This window comes from Microtus oregoni, unplaced genomic scaffold (genome assembly GCF_018167655.1).
Source record: "Microtus oregoni isolate MIOR12 unplaced genomic scaffold, Mior012 000028F_ref0000031, whole genome shotgun sequence".
Taxonomy (NCBI): Eukaryota; Metazoa; Chordata; class Mammalia; order Rodentia; family Cricetidae; genus Microtus; species Microtus oregoni.
The window spans coordinates 10,631,946-10,656,362 of record NW_024543087.1 but is presented as its reverse complement, the minus strand read 5'-3'; the positions used below and the strand labels follow the sequence as shown (position 1 = coordinate 10,656,362).

Here is a 24,417-nt window from a genome sequence, read left to right as displayed (position 1 = left end):
AGGAGGGAATCTAGGTGACTCTGGCTTTGACAGGAGGGGAATCTAGGTGACTCTGGCTTTGAGCTTTTTGTTACAACAAAAACATGAAAAAGCTCTGTAAATGTTATTTCCAAGATTTTTTATAATAAAGTAAAAAGTTTAAATTTTAATTTGCCATCTCTATTGTGTATTCCTATAATATGCTCATTTTAAAATAAACTTGAAATCTGAAGAAAGGTTAACAAGAGAATAAGGCAAGCCACTAAGAGGAAAAAAATATACAAAACACCTCTAATAATGGAATTATATCCAAAATATACACATGGAATCCTTGAAACTCAGTAAGAAAATAACTCGGTTTTAAAAACAGATAGAAATCAGGGCCAGAGAGATGGCTCTGCAGTTAAAAGCACACCAGCTGCTCTTGCAGAGGACCTGAGTTTGAGTCCCAGGCCACCCAGTCTCACCAGCATCTTTAACTCCAGGTCCAGAGGCCATGCCCTCTTCTGGCCTCCATGGACAATAGATACATATGGGTTGCACATACTCGCATGCAGGCAAAACACTTATACACATAAAATAATCATTTTAAAAATGGATAAAATTTCCCCAAAATAAGCCCTCACATTTAGCAAATGAGAGGACAAGCAGTATCGTCAGTGAATTATGAATTCAAAACAGTGATACCACACACACATTTCAATGACTAACGTTCAGAAGACAGACAATACTAACTGCTGACAATGATGGGGAAAACAGGACCTATTACATACTGCTGGTGGGATACAAACTGGTAACGAGACTTTGGAAAACGACAGCTTCTTTCGAAGCAATCTATGGTATCTATGGTCAATTCGTAAGTTGCACCAAGACTTTTCACCCAGATAACACTGAAACTGTATGGCCACACACATGAATGTACAGGAATGTATCCTCCCACACTTCGAGAGTTGAAAGCACCCAGGATCCATCAAAAGACAAATGGGTAGCTGGACTGTCATATGCGCAGGTAAATCCAACACTGTGCTGTTGAGCAGGAAAAGGCATGAGAGAAACAGACACAAAGGAATCAGTCTCAAAACATGTTACATACTGTGTTTCCAACTCTTGATGTTCTGGAAAAGGTAACACTGGAAAAACAATGTGAAAGACTAATGCTCATCAAGAGTTGGAGAGGGAGGGGTGAGTAATTGACACAGGATTTTGGAGACTGTAAATCTATTCTCCATGAAGCTTTAATGATGGAGAAATAATGTGCTTTTGGCAAAACTATCATTTAGGACAAAGTGGACCCCAATGTGAACTATGAACTTTAATGTGTGAAATTATTGGTTCATTCATATGGCCAACGAGGACATTAATGCAAACTGTTGACAGAAGCTGGGTGGAGGAGAATGGAAAAAATTCCTGGGCTTTCTTCCCAATTTTCTACAAATGTCCAATTGCTGTGAAAATGAAACTCCTTAAAAAATTAAAAATAGGACTACCCTATGACCCTCCCATACCACTTCTGGGTATATGCTCAAGAAATCTAAGCACACAAAGAAGATTCCTGAACCCATGCTTACTAAGGCATTATTCACAATAGCCAAATCATGGGGTCAGCATTGGTGCTTACCAACAGATCAAGTTTTATTCCGCCATAAAGAACAAATTTGTGAGCTGGGCAGTGGTGGCACATGCCTTTAATCCCAGCACTCGGGAGGGAGAGGCAGGCGGATCTCTGTGAGCTTGAGGCCATCCTGGTCTATAGAGCGAGTTTCAGGACAGGCTCCAAAGCTACAGAGACCCTGTCTCAAAAAAAAAAAAAAACCAAAACAGAAAGAACAAAATTATGTCACTTACAGGAAAATGAACCTGGAGGTCATTGTGTTAAGCAAAAATAAGAGAAATATTCACATTTTCTCTCATATGCAAAATCTAATTTCAAAAAATAAAAAGACATAAAAGTATAAGGAACAAGGAAGGGACTATTTGACTCCTGAGCCTTGTTCCTATAACAGGAACAAAAGGAGGTAATGGGTGGGGTATGAAATGCCATAATTAAATGTATTATTTTATATAATTAACATGCATTAATAAAAAGAGGGAGGGAAGATGAACACACTTCACTACCCCTTCTCCAATTAATGAATATTGTAATAATCTTGTTGACTTGTTCCAAAAATTAGACCAAAAATTGTCTCTAGAAGAAAATGCACGTCTGAAAGACCTGTGGCCGAATTGCTAATTAATGAGAAGCACAGTCCACCCATAACAATCAAATATGAAACAATCGAATTGCTAATTAATGAAAAGCACAGTCCACCCACAACAATCAAATATGAAACGGACAGCTACTAAAAGCTATCAGGCTTCCTTTTGCAGTCTCAAGTCTTGCAGGATGGATTACTGCCCAACCCACCGCTGTCAGGGCAGTTGTGGGAACTATGAAGCTGAAGGAGAAACACTTTAAATAAGAATTCATACTCCACAGAAGTAAGAATCTTTCAACTTTTATTTCTAGGATACATTCATCTGGAATCTTTGTTTCTTTACAATTTTCCCCCTAAGAGAAATGAATACAATAAAAATATAATCCAACTACCAGCAATGTTTGTAACCAGAAAGGAATCTAAAATCTCTGGTGTGATAATATAGGATATATTTTTTTAAAAAATATAAACTTCATACCAGAAATAAAGCCTGAATATTCTCTTTTGTTAAAAATATAATTTTCCTTCTTTGCTCTTCCACTTTATTCTAAGTCTGCATTTAAACCAGCAATGTTAACTCTTCTTGCAAAGGATTGGTCCAGCTTGTGCCCTGTTCTACAGTGTGAGTCAACTAACAACTGCACAAGTCTTAGAAATGACATGTCACGGGGCTGTAGCAAGGCTGCAAGACACCCTAGTCACTGATTAAAAATTCCCATTAGCAAACTGAGGCCCATTCACCATCTTATCCTGTCTATGAAATTAGGAAATGTATACAAAGGAATGTTTTGCAAAATGTAAGCTCAATGGAAAAGAAAGCACCAGTCTGTTTTGACTAGAAAGGTTGCTGGCTGGGACAGAGGTGGGGATATAGCTGTGATCCCCACACTTACTGGGGAGCATGACTGCAAGGGTGTCAGAGTGTGGACTCAGGGGTGTCTCAGAGACTGGTTGCTGTGCAATGAGTGTCATGGGACTGTTTTTCTTAACTAAGGAAAAGACCAAAGAGCAGAGCAACGGGTCTCCAGCTCAGAGATTGACACCGCATCCAGTGGTCAAGCCATTCCAGCCATCTGAGGATGGGAAATCCAAGTTGGATGGCTTTTCCCTGCTTCTTACTGGTTTCTCGGCAAAGCCTCAGTAGTTGACAGGTAATTCATTTCATAATAGGCTCAGGAAGGCAACATAAATGGCCTGAGGGTGGGTACCTTAATTTAAGAAGGTAACAGAAAGTCTAATTATAAACACCGGTCATACGCTAAAGCCAGAGTGGAACCCTCAACCTCCACGGAAACAGCACCGTGCACAGTAACTTCTACAGTACGCTCTCAAAAGCACAGCAAACTGAGCACAGGGTTAGAGTGCGCTGGCAATCCACCCCAATGAGGGCCGCCATCTTGTCTTCTAGGAAGGACAGTAGGCACAGAAAGAGGCTTAGGGACAGGCTTAGGGAGGCAAACCTAGCACTGAAGATCAATGGTGCCTCACCCCAGAGAACAGAGGAACATCCTGAGCAAGTCAAGGATGAGAGACCTGGCAAGAGGTGACGGCCACACAAGAGGCTTCCCTAAAGAGCTGGGCTAGGTCACTGAGAGGGGCTGCCCCAGAGTCGGGGTCTCCCCCTCTATGCTGACCTTCCTCTGTGACCCTGCAGGCCCAGTGCAGTGAGGAATGGCTGCTGGCCTGACCCGTCCCCCTTTGGCTCTCTGATACATTCACCCTTTCCTTTAGACCTCCACCCCCGTTCCCCAAGAGAATATTCAGGCCATTTTGTTTGTTTGTTTGGTTGGTTGGAGGCTGTTTCGCATTGGTAAGGAGTATAGGCTAGCAATCTGGAAACTCCCTAACTCAGGGGATGTCTTTTATCAGTATAAGATACTCAAGTGGGGAGAATATAAAACTTAAATGCCATTTACAGAGGACTCAAATAAACCCATCTCAAATGCTAAGTAATCCAAAACATTGAAGCTGAGCAATGGTATGTTTAACCGTTAGTTCTGCCAAGGCTAAGCTGTTGGACTTTAAGCCAATGTCCATACTCCAGGTAGTCAGTCATTGTAGTGAAGTTGCACATCTTTGTGTTTTCTGCATACAACAAAGTAGGTGATTTAAAATACACATTTGTTTAAACCAATTTACTCCCTTTTACAATTGTATCTTCAGTCTTACATTTAAATATCCGCCCAAACAGTCAATGAAACCAACAGTGGACTGTGACAGTATCATTCAGATGAGATGATAATGCAAGAAAAGGTCAGGTTAAACTCAGAAACCAAGCACAGATTAGAAGTCTGCTCATCAGAGCCCATGAGCCCCCGAGATCCCGCCTGCACGGCTTCCTGTCCAGGAGTCCGCTCATGTGTCTGCTCATGCACCTAATGTGCTGGGAGCCTCACACAGATAGAGCCCACTGAGCCCCTGAGATCCCGCCAGCATGGCTTCCTGTCCAGGATGCATCTCCTCAACTGCCAATGAGGCCTGCACAGCAACTAAGCATTGTCAGAGCAGACTCATGAGGTCCCAGCCTATTCCAGATTCAGCACACGTCCCCAAAAACTGTGCTGTTGAATTACTCCCTGAATTACAAAATAGCCACAAACTTTAAAAAAATAAAAAAGAAGAAGAAAAAGAAATTTTAAAAGGAAGGGTTAAAATCCGTTCAAAGACACTGCATACTACACATTACAGGTAAGAACGGGTGACACCAAGGACAAGAAAGGCACAGGGAACTTTCTACCACATCAGACAGCACTGTCAATGGCAGCTACTTATTTTAAGCAGATTATGGGTGGGGGGAAATGAATTATTACCAGAATTTGCACCACCTTCTTGGAAAAATCTAACAATGAAACATTATCTATATATACACTTTTTAATTTTGTATTTATTTGAAGAATCTTTGGTAACAACTGTGTGTCTCCCACATTATAGGACTTTTGAAAATGAACTTACTATTCGGAATATGAAAGATGAGCTGTAGAGCTAAGCGCTGCGCTTTCATATTGCAACCTTAAACCTGACCGCTAACTGGCGCTGGCCATGCATTTCAACACAGTACATTTAACCTGCGAACATACACAATGAGAGGCTAATACCAGAAAGGAACAGACAGCAATGACAAAACATAACAATGACAACTGTTCTTAAGTAATTTATTTTTAAATTATAAGATTTACAATGCCTTGATTATGCAAAATATCATAATAGAAATTAAACTAAATCAATAAACCAAAAGAGAAATAAAACTTTTTCTTGAATATCAGTACTTAAGCCATCTTTGTTCCAACCGCATCTTATAAAGTACACTAATTTCAAATGTTTCACTTGCAGGTTTAATTTCTCATTTGCAATGTTTTATGAACTGTAATTTTTTTCAAATGCTATTATACCTAGTGTTTATACTGCAACAGCAGCAAAATCTCACGAGTGCGATCAAATGTGGAAGTGGGGCCCAGACTTCAGCTTTTAGCCACAGACAGAAATTATCCACGGCAGTTGGTAGAGCAAAGTACGCTTGAGTGACCAGAACATGGCTTACAACACTGACGGCAGCTGCTGTCCTGTCCCTCTGATCTGAAACCGCCGGCATGTGGCAGCATTACTGCTGTGGATAGTAAGACTGTTGTGGGGGCTGAGGGAAGGGGTAGGTAGGCTGCTGGGGTCCTGGGTATGGAGCCTGTCCGGGGCTCTGGTGGTACACCGGTGTATACGGCATGTTGTACTGGCCATATGCGTAGGGGTTGTAGCCTAGGGGCATGGGCATTTGGCAATACCTGAGGATGAGAAGAAAACAAAACACTGGGTTGGTAAGTCAAACCTTGCAGAGTGAGGTCATTACTCTAACATCAATTTTCAATAACAGCTTTTCATTCTTCTAGGAAAGAGAAGTGAGACAAAGGACTTATTTCAAAAGAAAAGGCATCTCTACCATTAATTAAATCAAAGATTACCATGCTGCTAATACTATATATAATACTAAATAATAATGCTGACTCCCACTACTAAAGGAAGAATAAAAATAGAAACTGCCTATTTGAATGAAGTTCTCTAGTTCTCTGGCTATGCTCCTGCCCAGGGCTGGAGAGATGGCTCACTGGTTAAGAGCACTGGCTGCTCTTCCAGAGGATCTGGGTTTAGTTCCCACCATCACGAAAATAAGTAAACAAATAAATAGACATTCCCACGTAGAAGGCTAACCTTCAAAAACATCACATAACAGTCTAAGTTTCCATACATCAGTTTACTAGATACTGAGATTCCCAAGTTACGCACATCAACAAGGCTTATGATCCTGGCTTCACATAAAGGCAGCTGGGGCACAGGTACTGAATTTCACACAGAAGAGATGTGTTTATACAAATGAAAGATGCAAAAAATAAAAATATATATCCTAGACATCTAGGAAATAGCTGTTCAGTTCCTCAAATATGCAACTGTAACATGATTTTAATTTCTGAGCAAGCCGACATCATGGCTGAGTCATGAGATCTGTGCTCAGAGAGGGACGAGCCTGTCTTTAAAGAGTAGTCACAGCTAGAAATTCGTTAACTCCTGGTGACACAGAGTGTCACCGTCTTACCCAGGATATCCTGGATACGTAGGATACGGTGGTCCCTGAGCCTGTGGAGGGGGAGCAGACCCAGGGGTCTGTGGCGGTGCTGGTGAAGCAGCCCCTGCCCCTGTGGGAGCAGCAGCAGCAGGGGAGACTCGGTTTGCAGGAAGCACAGGAGGTGGAGGCCGGGCTGGAGGCTGAGGCTTCGCAGGCTGAAAGAGAACACAGGCGATGACAGAGGGTGCAGTGGCTCTCGGCTATAACGAGGGAGAGCAAGGCATCCGGACTGTTCCACCCCCACTCTCAGACATCAGCCTGCTAGTCACTCCCCGACTTCTGAAGAAGTGCTGACATCTACTCATGCTGTCTCCACCAACACCACACACACTACTGGGCCTACTGTCAGGCGCCAAATTCTCTTTACTAAACCTTTAAACACACAATTACATGAGAAGCGATAAAATTGAGCAACTGTTAATATTATTGTCTCCCTTGTGTCTGTAGAACCATTCAAAGCTGCCAGTTTCACAGGGCTAGCCCTCCAGACAGACATCAACACTCAGTGTGTCACCAAAACAATCATGCTGCTCCCTAGGTCTGGTGAATATCCACTCCAGATCCAAGATTCTTACCCACCTGAAAGAAAGGTCTCTGTGGTTGCCTTTGTGAATCAAATTCAAATCAAGGTTCACGTGCCACAGACTGTAATTAACTATTCATTCTCATCTACAACTCCTCCCATCTTCGCATGTGGTTTAGAAAACAGGGGAATCTAAATCTGCATCTCATGCTCTAGGTTTGTCAGCCATTTCTGAGGACATAACTGAGCTTCTTTTTCCATCACTGTTCTCACTTGGAAGAAAAGTCCATTCTAAGGATATTGTTTCACTCAGGCTAAACATTTTTGGCAGTAAGAATTCATGAGTGCTGCTGTGTATATACACTAGAAGCCATCACAAAGTTGGACCCCCAACCACAGGTGGGGACCACCAGTTCCCTCCACTGCAGCCTTGAGCTGGCCAGCTGCAGGATAGGAATGCAGCAGGCCTGGCCTACTCACCGGCATGGTTCTTGGAGCTGGAGTTGGAGGCGCTGTGGTGTGTCCCCCAGCAGGGGAGGACTGATATGCCGGAGGAGGGATGGAAGGAGCGCTGGGCTCTCTGGCAATGCTCTGCTGCAGATCCCTTGTGAGAGGCAGAGCGTTAAGGTTAACACCATGAAGAAACACCTGTAAGATGTTACCTCCTTTGTTTTTCTTCACATATTAAGCAAGCATGCCTCCAAATAATGACAGTATTCTAGAACACGCTCCTATTCTTGCCTAAAAAGTGCATCTTTAATCCTGCGGCAAAACAAAGTATGACTCTGCTTCTAAGACCAGCAAAGGATAGAGTTCTTCCAGACGTCTTCATTGTAACTAGAATAAGGAATGTCTTAACTAGGCAAGCAGTCTTAGAAGATTGTTTTTTATCTAATAATAGTTAATTACAAAACAAAAAACTAGTAACACAACTGTCAGAGAACTATAACCCATTCGGACCCTGGGCTAATGTTTCAATCTGAGTATGACATCAGTGTCCACACAAATAAGCCCAGCCCCAGAGTGGTAGAGACAGAAGATCACAAGTTTAAAGCCAGCCCTAGCAGTGTAGCAAAAGCCTGTCTCAAACAAAAAGGAGATAAAATAAAGATGAGTTAATTATGCAAATAAATATATCAATTTCTAGAACAATTTTTTAACCTGTTGCTTAAAGATACATGGCACAGAGCTATTTTGTGTTAAAAGCTAATGTAATAATCTGTCACTCTAGATTTGTGTGTTTTCTTGGAGGACCTGTACAAGCCAGGAAACTAGAAAGGGGCCACGAGGGGAGACGGAAGAAAGATCTTAAGGGAGGCTGAGATAATAGGGCACAGGTGACATGAAGGAGGAAAGGGGAATAAGGAGGGAGATGGAAATAGGAGGACAACGGGAGGGTGAGGAGCAGGAGAGAGGGATAACTAAACACTAGGGATATTTGAAAGAGTCATCCAGAAAGATACAATTTTATAAACTTCCTAAATATATAGAGATATATGTAGATGTCTATTCATATATGGGTGCATACATGTATATGTGCATATATTACATATATATATACATATGCGAGGGTTTAATTGGGGTTACCCTACACAGGGGATGGTGTTCCTCACAGAAGTCACAGGTTACCAAATAAAAAATCTACAGCCAGGTGTGGGCTATCTCCCCTTAAGGTGTTAGTCAAAGGCTGCTAAATTCTGTTCCCTTGCTCACATCATAAACACAGTACCTTTGTGTGAGCATGGGTCAACTTCCTCCTGACTCACTATGTCAGTCCTCTACTATAGGCCCAGCTTTCTCAGCGGCTCCTGCAGAAGGGACTGTGCTATTTTCTGATCTGTCCACCTGTCTTCCCCAAGTTACTACTCCTGAGCTGTTGCACCTCTGTGCCCCTCTGTACTTCCACACCTTGGGTTTCTGTTCCTTCATTCTTTCATCCCAGATCAAGACGCCCTATGACTCTGTGAAATGCTCAGAAGACAGAGGGGAATTGCTGTGTTAGCACTACCCAGTTCATTCTAAACACAAGGAAGCAGCTTAAGTACAATCTGACACACAAAACAAACTCACTTCAAGAGCTCGTCTCTCTCTGTCTTCCGTGCAAACACTATGTCACTGCATTTGTTCTGGAACCTGACCAAGATTTCAGTCAGCTCGTTGTAAAACTATAAGCAAAGAGCAAATACAAGTAATAAGTAAAAAGCAATTTTAATCTAAGGAAAAATAAATTCTAACAATAATTTAATTTATCAATGATGCTGGGGCTAGAAGGTAAAATTGTTCACATTCATACTATCAACTGAATAACTTAGTACTAAATATGACCAAGATTGATAAAGAAAATAAAACTAAGGAGAGATCATGTTCACAGAATACTGGCACTAAATATTAAATAGCTGTAAGTTACAAGTTTTATAACTGTGAATATGTTCCCAATCCCTACATAAAAACCAACCTCTAAGAGATGACTCTAATTCTATCATCATGCTGAGTTAAACCTGTACAGTAACTATGAAATACGGGCCGTCACTGCAGATAATACCCAAGGCGCTCTGGAGAATTCTTCTTATCTACTTGAACAAAGCATTGAGTCCTAATGAATGGCATCTTACCCTGCTGCACCATGGCTTTACAGTGTTATCTATTCACAGACTGTTGAGAACAAATACTGTGTCTCATCAAGGTAACTTTATTCAGTAACCATTATAAAATTAAGAACCGGAAGAAACTTTGTATCTTAAAAACTTAAAAATCACTTTTCTCAAAAACAGAACAATCATGGAAAAATATATAGCTAAGCATTCCTCTAAACCCTTTAAAGAACAAATCAAGGAATGCACTTAGAACGTATCTGAAGAATACTTTGATACTCAGGAAGTCTGTCTTCATCACACCACCATCACAGGAGATCAAAGCCATGTGTCCCCTCCCACCACAGATCAGTCCCAGCTAGCCCTAAAGAAGATGTCATTGGTTTTGATAGCTCTAATTCCTGCTACCTGCAATGCGTAAGTCCCTTCTCTACACAACTTATTCTTCAAAGCTCCACCAAATGTTGCTGCCTCCGCTGAGCCTTCTCTCTCTGCAAGCCTGACAGAAGCAAAAGGCAGTAAAACCAGCAAATCAAATGCAGATACTTGATCCAACTGGAACTATCAATAGTATCCCATCTGTACCTATTATCTCTAGTCTCTCATGTGCACGCATACCTTTGTGCCCTCCTTCAAGTTAGCTACAAGTTCAACAAAATTGTCATATGCAGTTGCCAAGTTCTTTAGAACTTCTTCTCTCAAGTTAGCTTCATTGTTAGACTGCTTCATTTTAGAAAATTCTTGGTGTGAAACCTTGGTAAAAGAAACAAAGTGTATATTTACTTATAAATTTAATTTAGCTTTTCTTTCATTTATTATTTTGTGCATACACATGTATGTGTGTAGGTATGCATGTGCCACAGCGGACAAATTTCAGGAATTGGTTCTTTTCTTCCACCACATGAGTCCCAGGGATCGAACTCAGGTCATCAGGACTGGTGGCACACGCCTTTATACCCCGAGCCGTCTTGATAGCCAATCAAAATATTTGTACTGGGGCCAGGTGTAATGGTATACACCTTTAATTCCAACATTGGGGAGGCAGAGACAAGCAGATCTCTAAAAACACCAAGTCTGTCAGGGGTGCATAGTAAGACCATCTCAAAGAACAAAACTAAAACAACAACAAAAAAATCCATTGATCTATTTTCCAATTATGAAATCATGATTACTGGTATGCAAAATTACAAGAAATACCTGGAATTTCTTTGTGTCACATAAACTGTTTTGACTTTTTTCGTAAGTAAAAATATCACAAATTCAATAATAGTAAAACATAATTAACAATGGTTACCAATTTCTATCAGTCTATAACACAAAAAGCACCCAGATAGAACTGATTATTTTAGAATACTTTTACCACAAAAGAATTCTGTACATTCACTGATAAAATGGCAACATCTCAAGTTTGATACACAGCTAAAGTCATGTATTAGCCCGATCATTCTGCAGGCATTAATGATTCCCACTAATTTTGATTCTTCCCTCCCTACAGACAACAATAAAAAGGAATCAAATAGAAATGATTTGGAAAACATGTTCTCTAAGCAGCATGTAGCCAGAAGTAACTTTGTTTCTAGTACTAGGACTGAACCTGGGACCTCACACATACCAGGTGAATGAGACCAACGGCATTCTCAGTCGTTACGTGTGCGTGTTACTCTTCAAGGTGACACACAAGGATGGCTAGTTTGAGATTCACCTGTGTCTCACAGTGACAGTGAGTTCCATGCCAACCTGGCTGTAAAGACCCTTTATTTTTGCATACTATGCAGATATACCATACTCTCCTCGGTGAATTCTTCATTTCACATTCTTCAATGGTCATAGATCTGGCACACACATCCTATTAAATATATAAATGTACCTGGATATTTTTTAGAAGTCCCTCCTGTTTCTTCAGAGACTCTTGAACTTTAGCTGTTAGACCACCATAGATCCGATCCAGCTCAGTGACAGAAAGAGCCTCCTCATTTATCACGCCATCCTGAGCCAGGGCTGTCAAAAACTTGCTTGTCATGTCAAAATTCACTGACTTCAGGTCATTCTCAAGACCCTCTCTTTCCTTCTTTAGTTCATCAAGATTTGACAATAAGGATTTTAACACATTTACAACCTAAACAAAAAACACACATGGTCACTGGTAGGACATCCCTGAACACAAAGTTCAAGGCTGAGGAACACAATCCCTCTGCACTACCTCTTGAGAAATGAGCATTTTTTATATTCAAAATTCAAAATTTTTGGTACTGGAAACAAATGGACCTATCAAAGTAAAACAGTTACAGCAAAGAAAATATTTCAAACTAGGTTTGATGATGCAAGCCTTAATCCCAGCATTGAGAGGTGGACGCAGGTGGATGAGTTTAAAAGTAAGAACAGCTTGGACTACATAATAAGTTTCAGGACAGCCAAGCCTACAGAGAAAGAGGGGGAGGGAGGGAAAGAGAAAGAAAGGAAGGAGATAGGGAGAGAGAAAGAGGAAGGGAAAGAGAGAGAGAGAAGATTAGCTTTCAGGGCTGGGAATACAGTTCACAGTGTTCAGCTTGCCTAATATGCATGAAACCCTGGATTCAATCTCCAGAACCACTGTTTCAAAAAAAGAAAATAATATCTCACCACTGAAATACCAGTAATCAGCATGACAGACTTAGTTACTGTATAACCAGGGCAGGTAAGTTCCTGGAAAGCTAAATCTTCTCATTTGCAAAATGAAAATCGTGCCTATTTCAGGAACACTGTAAAGATCAAGGTGATCCATATCAAGTTTTCAACATAATTCCCTCCCTCTGCAGAGGCAGAGCTCACCACAAAGCCACTGTTACCTGGCACTTGAGATCTCTAATTCCCAGCACAGGGCAGAGCCCACCATGCAACCATAGCTACCTGGCACCTGAACTTTATGAACAACTACAAACCTTGGGCACATTTTGAGCTCCATAGAGGCTTCGAAATCTAAGCATTCAGACAGTTTTTTTAAAAAAAAAAAATGTGAAACAGATCAGAAGTCTCATTTATTTAGTAAATTTAAGGTACCTCTTAAATATGTGCCGTATTTTTAATTGAGTCAGGTGTAGTAGGGCATATAAGTTTAAAATGTTAAATATATAAGAGGGCTGGGGAGATGGCTCATGGGTAAGCATTAGGGCCTGAGTTTGGATGCCCACAACACACCTCTGGTACATGGTGAGGAGACTTGTCAGTATTTGTAGATAAACATTCTCTAACTAAAAATCTAAAGAGAGCTAGAGAGATGACTTAGAAATTAAGAGCACTTGGTACTCTTCCACAGTCTACAGCACCCACATAGGGCAGCTCACAACTGTAACTCCAGCTTCAGGGTATTCAATGCCTTATGTGGTTTTATGTGTCAACTTGACACAAGCTAGAGTCATCAGAGAGGAAGGAGCCTTGGTTGAGGAAATGCCTCCATGAGATCTAGCTGTAAAGCATTTGTCAACTAGTAATCAATGATCAATGAGGGAGGGCCCAGTCCATTGTGGGTGGGGCCATCCACGGGCTGGTGGTCCTGGATTCTATAACAAAGTAGGCTGAGCAAGCCAATAAGCAACACCTTTTCATGGCTTCTGTATCAGCTCCTGCCTCCAGGATCCTGCCCTGTTTGAGTTCCGATCCTGACATCCTTCTGTGATGAACAGCAATGTGGAAGGGTAAGCCAAATAAAACCCTTTCCTCCCCAACTTGCTTTCTGGTTACAGTGTTTTGTTACAGCAATAGAAATCCTAACTAAGACACCCACACACAGACAGGTACACCTACATATAAATAAAATATAATAAAAATAAATCTTTTTTTTTTAAAAAAAAAAAAAAAGAGGAAAGGGTATGCCTACAGTCTTTAAAGTGCCTGAGTGTGGTTTAGATCCCCATGTTGAAGAAGTAGCTCAGTACCATAGACAAAGCCCGGAGTTTCATTGAACCAACTGTGCAGAGCTTGCCAGTAATGCTAACATTATTGTCCACACTGGACCACAAATTGAGATAAATAATGGGTGTCTATGATTCATTTGCTAATTTTTCAAAGTACTTAACAAACTATCTCACATAGTAAGCGTTGCTAGAATATATAAAATTATTCTATACAAAGAGAAATAAAGAACAATATGAACCACTTTAGAAATTTACAGTGTCTGTCTCTTGCCCAAGCTTATTTTCTGCGTACCAGGGAGCAGCTACCCTATCTGCATCACTCTACCTTACAGTGGGCACTGTTAGATTACACCTGCACTTCCTCTCTTCTTTAGGACTTCCCTAATCAGAGGCTCTGTGGGTTTCATCATTAGAAATATCATCATGGGCCAGGCAGTGGTACATGCACATCTTTAATCCCAGCACTTGGAAGGCAAACACAGGCAGATCTCTCTGAGAGTTTGAGGTCAGCCTGGTCTACAGAGCGAGTTCCAGGACAGGCTCCAAACAAAACTACAGAGAAACCCTGTCTCAAAAAAAGAAAAAAGAAAGAAAGAAACATTATATGATGGGGGCTGAAGAGATGGCTCAGTGTTTAAGAGTACTGGCTGATCTCCCAGAAGAGCAGGTTCAAAACAAATCTCGCACCCATATGGCAGTTCCAATTTCAGGGGATCTGGCACCAAGGTACATGTAGGGAAAACACCAATGTATAGAAAATAAAAAATAACACTGTTACCATATGAGTGCCTACAACTAAGTACCCAGCTCACAAAAAGAACTCAAGAAATGAAAATAACATCAGGATATCAATCAATAATTCTGTATCATGCAATATATATATATAATACTAGTTTAGACATAACCACCCTAATTTGTGTCTACATGTGTATATGTGTCTGTGTGTGAGTATGCATTATTGTGTGGTACTTGGAATCAAACCCAAAACCTGGAGCAGGCTAAGCAAGTGCTCCACCATGAAGCTATACCTCATCCCCCATTCTTCACTGTTTAGAAAGTAACAGGAAGACACCGGGAGGTCACTGTACACAGCAGCTTGAACAGAGTTCCACAAACACAGGACTACCCAGAGCAAGTTCCACCTTCTCACCTCGCTGCCCTGCATGGTCTTTGCTGGATTAGCAGAAGGGATGGCAGCATTCAGCTCAGGTTCCGGCTTACACAGAAGGGCGATGGTGTCGCGATGGGACTGGTAACGCTCTTTTACGTTTCCGTCAGCTTGCACAGCTTTATCTAAAACCGCTCTGAATTTGGATCCCTCTGGGGAAAAGAGTTTCCAGAACTCAGGCTCATGGGGTTGATACTTTAAAGCCCTGGTCCTCAGCGTGATTCCCCTTCCCTCTTCACCAGGCCCCAGTTCACTGGACAACAGACCTCATCTTCTACAGATCGGCACAGTTTGGTATTGGAAAAAAGACAAAATTGTCCATGGAGCTAGGGCACAGTAATCTGTTCTCACTTGGCTAACATTTGCCAGGTGAAAGAAACCTGACAGTTGTCTAGTTTCTTCTTACAACTCAGAATACAGAAAGAAATCATTCACACCAAAACAAGGTACAACTCATGAAAAAGTACTCCTCTCTCAGAAGATAATCTCACTTCAAAGAAAAGTAGATCTATTTGAAAAATCTAACAAAGATAAAGTTGTTTCTAGCTAAAATGAAGACACCATGTATTATAAACACAAACCTTAATAGTTGAATTCTTAAAAAGCTGTCAAAGTAGCTGTTAAGGTTCATTCTCTTATCTACCTGGGATTCACTTGATTCACTACTAGGTCAAAAAGGAATGACAAGACCATACCTACCACTTCATGTGTGTTTTTAAAATATATGTGGGGCTTGGAAAAGCTTGAGACTCACAAATCAGCTGCATTCCACTCGTCACAGAAAACCTAGATGAGTTTCAGTACTGTTTTGTCTTTGTCTTTGTTAATCAAGGGGAAATACCTGCATTTTCATTAGTCATATAAAGTTCAGTAAAAATGAGTTTACAACTGAGTCTAATTTAAAAATATGCATGGATAAAGTGGGAATATACTTGCATGCAGCTCATCTGTGCCATGTTACCTGCTCGTAAAGGCTTGTAGAGGTCATTGGATGCAGTCCTTTGCCAGCGTTCCTTGAACTTTGCTCTTAAGTCATTATCAGTTGCTTCTTCTTCATCCAGCAATCTTAGAGACTTAAAAAGGATGCAAAAATCCTTCAGATATCATTTATCATTTCTAGCATTTAAAAAAGAAAACCTCAATAATTTAATTGTTGTTTATGTGGTCTGAGAGGGTTAGTTGTTTGGTTTTTTGAGACAGTGTCTTGTTACATAGCCCTATGAAGAGAAGGCTGGCCTTAAATCCTTCTGCATCCATTTACTGAGTGTTGGAATTACAGGTGTAAGACACCATACCTGCTTTGACAAACCCAATAGAGATAACCAATGAGGTAGAAATATTTCAATACCACTAATTGATTGTTATGTAAATTTTGTTTTTGTTTGAAATGGTCTCAATATACAACCCAGACTAGCCTCAGATTTGTGACCCTCCTGCCTTCTAGGTGCTGACATTATTAGTACAAAAAGTGATACATTTTTGTTGCAGAAATCTTGAGTTTTAACATGACAGAAAACTGATCTGGGGCAGTAGTAGAGTACTTGTCTAACAGGGACAAGGGGCTGGATTTTATTACCACAGTCATTCTCTCTGTCATATTCTCTCCTCTCTCTCTCTCTCTCTCTCTCTCTCTCTCTCTCTCTCTCTCACACACACACACACACACACGGGTGGGGGGGAGCACAGTCCACAGTCCAAGTTAAGGGTATTTATTACTTTTCTCAGTAAAACAGCGTGCTCAATGGGTACAGTACTTGCTTAGCATGCACAAAGCCGTGGGTTCAGTCTTCAGCCCCACATAAAAACCAGGTATAGTAGAACACACCTGTAATTCCAGCACTTAGGACACAGAAGCAGGAAGATTAGAAGTTCAAAGGGTTGCAGTGGTTTGAACAGAACGTGAATTCAGACAAAATTCATTCAACATTAAACACAAGTAATAGTATTTTGGGTTATGGAATACAGGGACACAGTGTAAGTTTTGTGTATGTGTGTAACCTGAGTAATGATACTCCAATGTCCTCACCTCTTAGTTTAAGAAATGTACCACAGTCCCTAAGAGCTTAACTCAAGAAAAGTTAGGTGAAGAAAATAAACATTCCTGTCACTATCAAGCTATAAAATTGTGATATTATAGTCCTATTGTAACATAATAGTAAGCATGCCCTATATACCCCAGGGGCTCGGCATGTCACTGCTTCAACTTCTCTTTGAAATAGCAAAGGGAGGTAAACAATTCCACACACAAGATTCTTACTGTAGTAAGCACTTAAGATTTCTGCCTATACTTCAAAGAAATAAGGTAAACAAAAATTCCACAAAAGTCATCTGAGAAAACAAATATTTACGGATTAAAGCTGTAGTAAAAAGGCCCAGCTTGCACCCACATGACCAGTCTGAACCTATCTGCAGCTGAGGAAAATAACACTGTAATTAATACTACAAAAGGAGAATCACACAGATAATTATTGGGAGGGAGGAAGGAAAGGAGAGAGGAAAGAAGAGGGAGGGAAGGAGGGAGGGAGGAAGGGGGGAGAGGGGGGGAGGGAAGGAGGGGGAGAGAGGGAGGGAGGGAGGGAGGGAGGGAGGGAAGGAGGAGGGAAACCTTAAACAGGTGTTTTATTCATAAACTGCCACACATATGGCAAATGAATATAACTGCCTTATAAAGGATCTAACTCCCTTAGTGTGATTCACATTCACTAAAAATCCTGGGGCTGCAGCCTAACTGGTAAAGTGCTTGCCCCAAGCACTGCGTAAACTGGGTGTGAGGTGCACACTTGTAATCTTGGAACTTGGGAAGTAGAAACTGGAGGATCAGAAAGAAGTTCAAGGCCAACCTGGAACCAAAAATCTGGTATCTAATACAGAACCTGATCTAGACTCAAAAGAAATGACTAATTATGGAGTTTTATAAGAGGCTGAGTCCCATGGTTTACTAGTAGCCAGCAGTCAATGGTCATATGAATTTAGCTATTATGCATTTATTTTCCCCAAGAATGACTCATTTTTAGCCAGGCAAAGGTGGCACATGCCTTTAATTCCAGCACTCAGGAGGCAGAGGCAGGCGGATCTCTTTCAGTTTGAGGTCAGCCTGGTCTACAAAGAAGTTCCAGGACAGCCAGGGCTATACAGAGAAAGCCTGTCTTGAAAAACTAAAAAAGGAAAAAAGACTCATTCTCACTCAATAGAATTCTTCCTGAGAATAAAGGCAAGGAAGGCACAGTGACCTCAACCAGACACTGAGTAATACCCCTCAAAACCAAGGAGACACCAAGATGTCAGTTTCTACTTGAAAAGCCAATCTTTTCAAACATACCTCCTCTAAGATTTCTCTATTTCTTTGTAGTAACTCGGGTAGTTCTTTTATCAGCTGGTCGACAGTCTGGATGCCACCCTGTTCAACTACAGATGTAGACTTGGTAAGTATTGACTGAGGTACAGTGTCTCCAGACACATCTTCAATTGCTGCTGGAAGATTGAGGGAAGCCAATACCCTGCAAAACAGGAGGAGACATTGTATGTGTACATCTACACCACCTTCAAAACAGCCGTCACTTACAGCCACCCACATCAACAATGGACTTAACACGCCACAAGGATGACTCCTATTAAAAATAAGAGGGAGGGGGAAATCAGTGATTAATACAATTAAACTAATTAAAGAACAGACGTTGGGAGGGGGAGAGGAGATATGTAGGCTGGGTGGGAGAAGCTGGAGGAAAGGAGTAGGAGATGGACACTACAAAGATTCATTGTATACCAGTATAAATTTTTCAATAATTTATAAAAATTTAAAAGAACTGAGATGTTTAAGTTCAGAGTTCAGAATTAAAAAACAAAAAGCAAGAAAAACGCTAGGCACAGTGGTGCATGCCCTATTATAAAATTTTGTATCTATGCAAAAGATCAAAGAACACAGAAGGTCAAAGTATCAATTACAGACTCACCCACATTCTGGGTTTTATGGTAGTCACTTTTCATTTACATGAAAAGGCAGAGGAATTTATACATATTCGTGATACCAAAATAAAGCAAGTAAGCCAAAGAACATGAGAAATAGAGAATCAGGACTTCAAAATTATCCTCAGCTACATATGAAGTCTGAGGCCCTGGAAGAAGAGATGGATAAACAGACAGAAGATGATGGATGGACGAACGGACAGACAGACAAGACAGACAGACAGATAAGATATAGTAAAAAAGGAAGGGAGTGAGAGAACCAGTACAAATGTTTCAATAACAAAAAGTCAAAATTTACAATCATTTAAATTGAAAGCATCAAAAGCCAAAATTGAAAAAAATACACAATCACAAATATCTGACTTGCATTCAAAATACATGAAGAATTCTTTAAGACAAGGATGGTTAGGAGGGGACTCAGCAGTCAAGAACACTTGTTGAACTGGTAGAGAATACAGCTGCCATTACAATCACATGCAGCTCACAATTATCCATCAAGGCAAATCAAGGGAATCTGACACCTTTTCTGTCCTCCACTGGCACTGCACACACATGGTGCACATACATACATACATACATACATACATACAGGCACAATACTCATACACATTAAATATATTAGTTATATTTATAATAAAATGATATGTTAAATGGATATTTTAAAAAAAAAAAGATGATTAAAGAAAAAAATTTGCCAGTGGTGGTGACAAACACCTTTAATTCAAGCCCTCAGGAGGCAGAGGCAGGGGCTCTCTCTGAGTTTGAGGCGAGCCTGGTCTACAAAGTGAGTTCCAGGACAGCCAGCCAGGGCTACACAGAGAAACCTTGTCTCAAAAAAAAAAAAACAAAAACAACAACAACAACAAAAAAAAAACCTTATTGTTAAATTTATTTATGAAAAGAGAGGCACACATGTGGAGGTCAGAGGACAGCTTGCAAGAGTCACCTCTTGCCTTCTACCATGTGGGTCTTAAGGATCAAACTCAAGTCATCAGGCTTGAAAGTAAATGATTTTACCCACGGAGCTATCTCACTGGTCCCAGGAAAACTTAAATTTTAAAAAGGCAATAAATGACTAAGAGTATAACATGACTAAGATGTGCCTAACACATAAAAGGGCCTGATTTTGATCCCAGGTAGCCTCCATACCCTTACCCATCCCTCTGCAACTCTAAGCCAAAATAAACCCTTTATAACACTTTTTTTGTCAAGGTACTTTATAGTAACAGAAAAGAAACTAAGGCACTCCCTCGGGCAGTTTTCACAGTGCTTTGTCATAATGATAAAATGCTCAAGAGTATTGTGGGTAGAATGGAATACAACCTCCATGGTTCATGTTCTTCTACACTTGATCCCAGCTGGTAGCTGTTTTAGAGGTTGTGGAACCTTTAGAAGATGGAGAAGTGGATCCCTGGAGGGCAAGCTATAGAGATCACTTAGCTCTGCTTCCCGAGGCATATGAAGCATGCACTGTTAGTACTGTATATGGTGTGTAATGTGGCAAACTAAGATGTACACAATGTTCACACTACAGGGCTTATATTTATGGCAAACTGCACAGAGTGAACTTGACCTACAGTGACACAGAACACGTGAGAGGAACCAGGAACTAAGGGCAGAGGAACTGAGGGGGAGGAGGCATGAGGACTGACATAGGTTATATTCTTCGTAGGAGTTACGTGGGTATATGCATTTACCAAACTGAATGAACTACACTTTAAATGAGCACATTTCATTATGTGTAAATTATACCTAATTTTTAGCCCACGGAATATTTTCTTAATATAAAAATTGGTTTACAGTACCTAATGATTCAAAGAGTCTTTTGATTCCATGTATTTTTGTTGAGTATATATGAGGCACTCACATGCCACAGTGCACATGTGGAGGTCAGAGGACAACCTGCAGGTGTTTCCTTCCACCATGAGCGTCCCAGGAGCAGAACTGGTGTTATATGGCTTAACAGCAAGCACTTAACACAGGCTGAGCCACCTCATCAGCCTGGAACCATGCATCTTAAAGGGCTCATCTCTACTCACTGTTCCTCAAATAAGTCTCTTGAAATACAAAATAGTAGTCAAATTGTCTTACCTTTTGCTGTAATTCCATTCCTTCCAACTCTAAGGCTTCTTAAGAAAATACCCGAAAAGAACAAGTATTGGTGTATCTAGGTCTGCTTGGTATTCATTTCCAGGCTCAAGACTAAAAAATGTTCATAAATTACTCAAAGCACAAGTAAGCACCTAACTTAAGAACCTCTAAGTCAGCTTCTGAAGACCAGTTTCCACCTACCCATTTGCCAAAGTAGTGGCTTCTCTCATTTGAGCAATTGATCTGTTAACCAAGTCAGCTTTCCTCTGACCAAACACAGCCAGGGACTGCTGCACAGACACAGGGACCATCTTCTCAAACAAATCTAAAACAAAAGAGAAGGTCCAAGTAAGACATATGAAACAGACTCAAACTACAGACAGGACTATTCGTTTTCTCTGTGATGTCACAAGATCAGAAACTACATCATAATGAAAGCCAGTGGTAAACAGAATTCCAGATCACTATACTGACAGACAAGAGCAATGAAAGCTCCTCTCAGACCTTCATTCCCATAAGTTTTAAGTCATCATATATGAAGGATCTTAGTGGTTCTGCTCCCTTGATGATCAGACAGACTGTGTGCTCACAGTCCATCACTTCCTAGCTATGTGGCCTTGGGAAACATACTTGCTCTGAACCACAGCATCGTCAGCAGCAGCAAAGACATCAATGGTTGTGTCGCAGGGTGCTGTGAGAGACAAACTAAGTGCATCTGTCTGCTTAGTCACTTGCACACAGTTATCACTTTCTGTAAACAAAACTAAGTTAATCACTCTTTCCTATTATTATAATGCAGGAGAAATGTTAGAAGCTATCAAATATTGCATATATAACATATATCTACACTATCAAAGAAAGGCTGTAATAATAACATTGATCTAATGCAAATACCACAATAGAATATACTAGTTTAAAAATTATCCATGTATGGTGGCTCATACCCATAATCTCAGTCCTTAGGAGGCTAAAGCAGGAGATTTAGGAGTTCAAAGCCAACTTAGGTTACACAGTGAGATGAAGGCCAGTCTAGGCTATATGAGACCTCTCAAGTAAGTAAATAACCATATGTTTATATTCAGTGATGGTGTAACGAATGTTCCATCAGCAAAATGGGTAGGCTCGTCTAAAGTCCTAATCTTATCAAAATCCTGTCTCAAATATCCACAGTTCATATTTCACAGGTGCTCCGTTGCTTACTTTCCCCTTGGAAACGTCACAGAAGACACAACACCTAACTTTCCCACACTTTTTTGTCCATAGTTGGCTGTGTTTACTCATCTCACTCAATCAAAAGCCAAGTTAGGCCCAGAACTCACTATGTAGACCAGGCAGACCTCAAATTCAGATTCCTCCTGTCTCAGCCTCAAGTGTGCTGGGACATCAGGAGTGTTCCATTTCTATTCCCAAGTTTCTTTTAAACAACTTAAGTGAAGGTTCTATTCAAAGTATTAGAGAAAATATGTGAGATTTTACATTGTAACACAGATCAGCCTGGAGGAAAGAGAAGCCTTCATCAAAGCACCATTTTCTTCGTGAAAAATGGAAAATGAGCAGTTTTCAGGGTCGCTGAGGGGAAAAAAACAAGAAGAGGGAGAGCCTGGAGAAAGCACAAATTGACTAAAGTACACAGAGAACAGACCTACCCGTGAACTTCTGGCTGATGGGTACATTGACTGGGGTGGGTTTCACAAGGGTGGCTTTGCCGATAGGGTCCAGATCTTTAAGGTCCGGAACGCGGTCATGGTAAATGAAATCATTATCCTTCTTTGCTGCAGTAAGGGCACGGCTGATTTTGTCAGAAAAATCCTTCACATTGACATATTCATCATAGCGAGAGGCCACATTCTTAATCAATTCTGCTGCATGCTAAAAATAAACATTTATATATACAGTGTTTGTTTGAAGATGACTGCTTTCTCTACCAAACATTTTTAAACTCTCGAAATTCTGTGCTTAGCAAGATAACCTGGAAAATCCATGACAAAACAACTAATAATAAAAGGGGAGGAGCAGACAGCCCAGTAAATACACGAATGAGCTGCCAAGGCAGTAAAAGAAAGCTGGGGGTTAATCAACACACCCTGACATTAATGAAGATTGCATGTTATTTCCACAAGCTGCACAACTATTAACCGTGATTAAGAAGTTCTGGGTGTCTTTATGGGGCCCTCGGAAGAGAGTCTTGAAACCATAGACATCAGCGACCAGAGATGCACCTCTCCATGACACTCCCATGAGCAGAACCTGAAGAAGCCGTCCTCTCAGTGAAACAGTAGAACTCGCCAAGAGTTACTCCACAACACAGGAAATCAGTCAGCCAAGGAAAAAAGGTGGTACAAATGTAAATGTATCTGATGCAGATAGCATGTTAAAAGAATTGTCAGGTAGAAGTGTGACGTGGTGGCCCAGGCCATTAATCCCAGCATTGGAGAGGCAGAAAGCAGGTATATCTCTGTAAGTTTAAGGCCAGCCTGGTCTGTGTATTGAATTCCAGGACAGCCAGGACTATCTATGTAGAGAAACCTTGTCTCAAGACACCAAAGCAGCAAAAGAAAAGAAGAAAAAAAAAAGAATTCCAGGTAGTCTTGAGCAATGACTGGGGGTTAAAAACACTAAACAGGTCTTACAGAGGGCCTGGGTTCAATTCCCAGCATGCACAAAACAGCTCAAAACAACCAGTAACTCTAGTTCCAGGGTGAATTCAATGCTCCCTGCTGACCATTGACATTGCATGCACATGATGAACATACAGACAAAACACTATACATAAAAAATTTTCAAAACTCAATTGTCAGATATAAAATGAGTAGATGGAGACGCAGGCCGCAGGCGGCGGGGACAGGCGGGGACCGGAGCAGCAGCAGACGCAGGCAACACCGAGAGCAGATTAAATCAAATTAAATCAAAGAGGTAGGCCTTTTGTCCCTGGCAAACGGGGAGCCTGGTCCTGTTCCTGAAGACCCTTCTGAAGGGTGAGAGGGATCTTGGCCCCCGGCAGGAGCCAGGAAACAGAGCAAGGGCATTTTGTAAGAGGAGCTCCTGGCCAGCAGGGAAACCTGATCCGGTTTTAAAAGACCCATTAGATAACATCAATAGGAGGAGATGGGCAGGTGCCAAGGCAAGAATTCACCCAATAATCTGAAAAACAACATGAAGATACCAGAACCCAATGATCTTACAGCAGAAGGACTTGAACACCCTAACACAGAAGAAGTGGAAAAAATTGACTTTTTGAAAGCAATAGAGTCCCTTAAACAACATGTAAAAAACGCCCTTATAGAAATGGATGGTAAGTATAACAAAAAGTTTGAAGAAATGAGTAAATACGTACATGATACCCTGGGAAACCAAGAAAAAACGATCAAACAGGTAATGGAAACAGTTCGAGAATTGAAACTGAAATGG

The 24,417-nt window shown here is 40.9% G+C and overlaps 1 protein-coding gene across 2 annotated transcripts in view; it reads right to left on the bottom strand.

The window, feature by feature from the left end:
- Nucleotides 1-2,458: 2,458 nt before the first annotated feature.
- The window catches only part of LOC121464215 (programmed cell death 6 interacting protein), a 52,897-nt gene continuing 30,938 nt past the window's right edge, over nt 2,459-24,417 (bottom strand). For both annotated transcript variants that reach the window (XM_041676936.1, XM_041676937.1), the window contains exons 8-18: nt 22,656-22,878; nt 21,211-21,334; nt 18,275-18,452; nt 15,917-16,028; nt 14,938-15,107; nt 11,765-12,013; nt 10,516-10,650; nt 9,377-9,471; nt 7,787-7,910; nt 6,754-6,938; nt 2,459-5,947 (exon numbers count right to left, since the gene is read on the bottom strand). In XM_041676936.1, the coding sequence (XP_041532870.1) occupies nt 5,773-5,947; nt 6,754-6,938; nt 7,787-7,910; nt 9,377-9,471; nt 10,516-10,650; nt 11,765-12,013; nt 14,938-15,107; nt 15,917-16,028; nt 18,275-18,452; nt 21,211-21,334; nt 22,656-22,878 (1,770 nt within the window). In that variant the 3' untranslated portion in view covers nt 2,459-5,772. The remainder of the gene's footprint in view (nt 5,948-6,753; nt 6,939-7,786; nt 7,911-9,376; nt 9,472-10,515; nt 10,651-11,764; nt 12,014-14,937; nt 15,108-15,916; nt 16,029-18,274; nt 18,453-21,210; nt 21,335-22,655; nt 22,879-24,417) is intronic.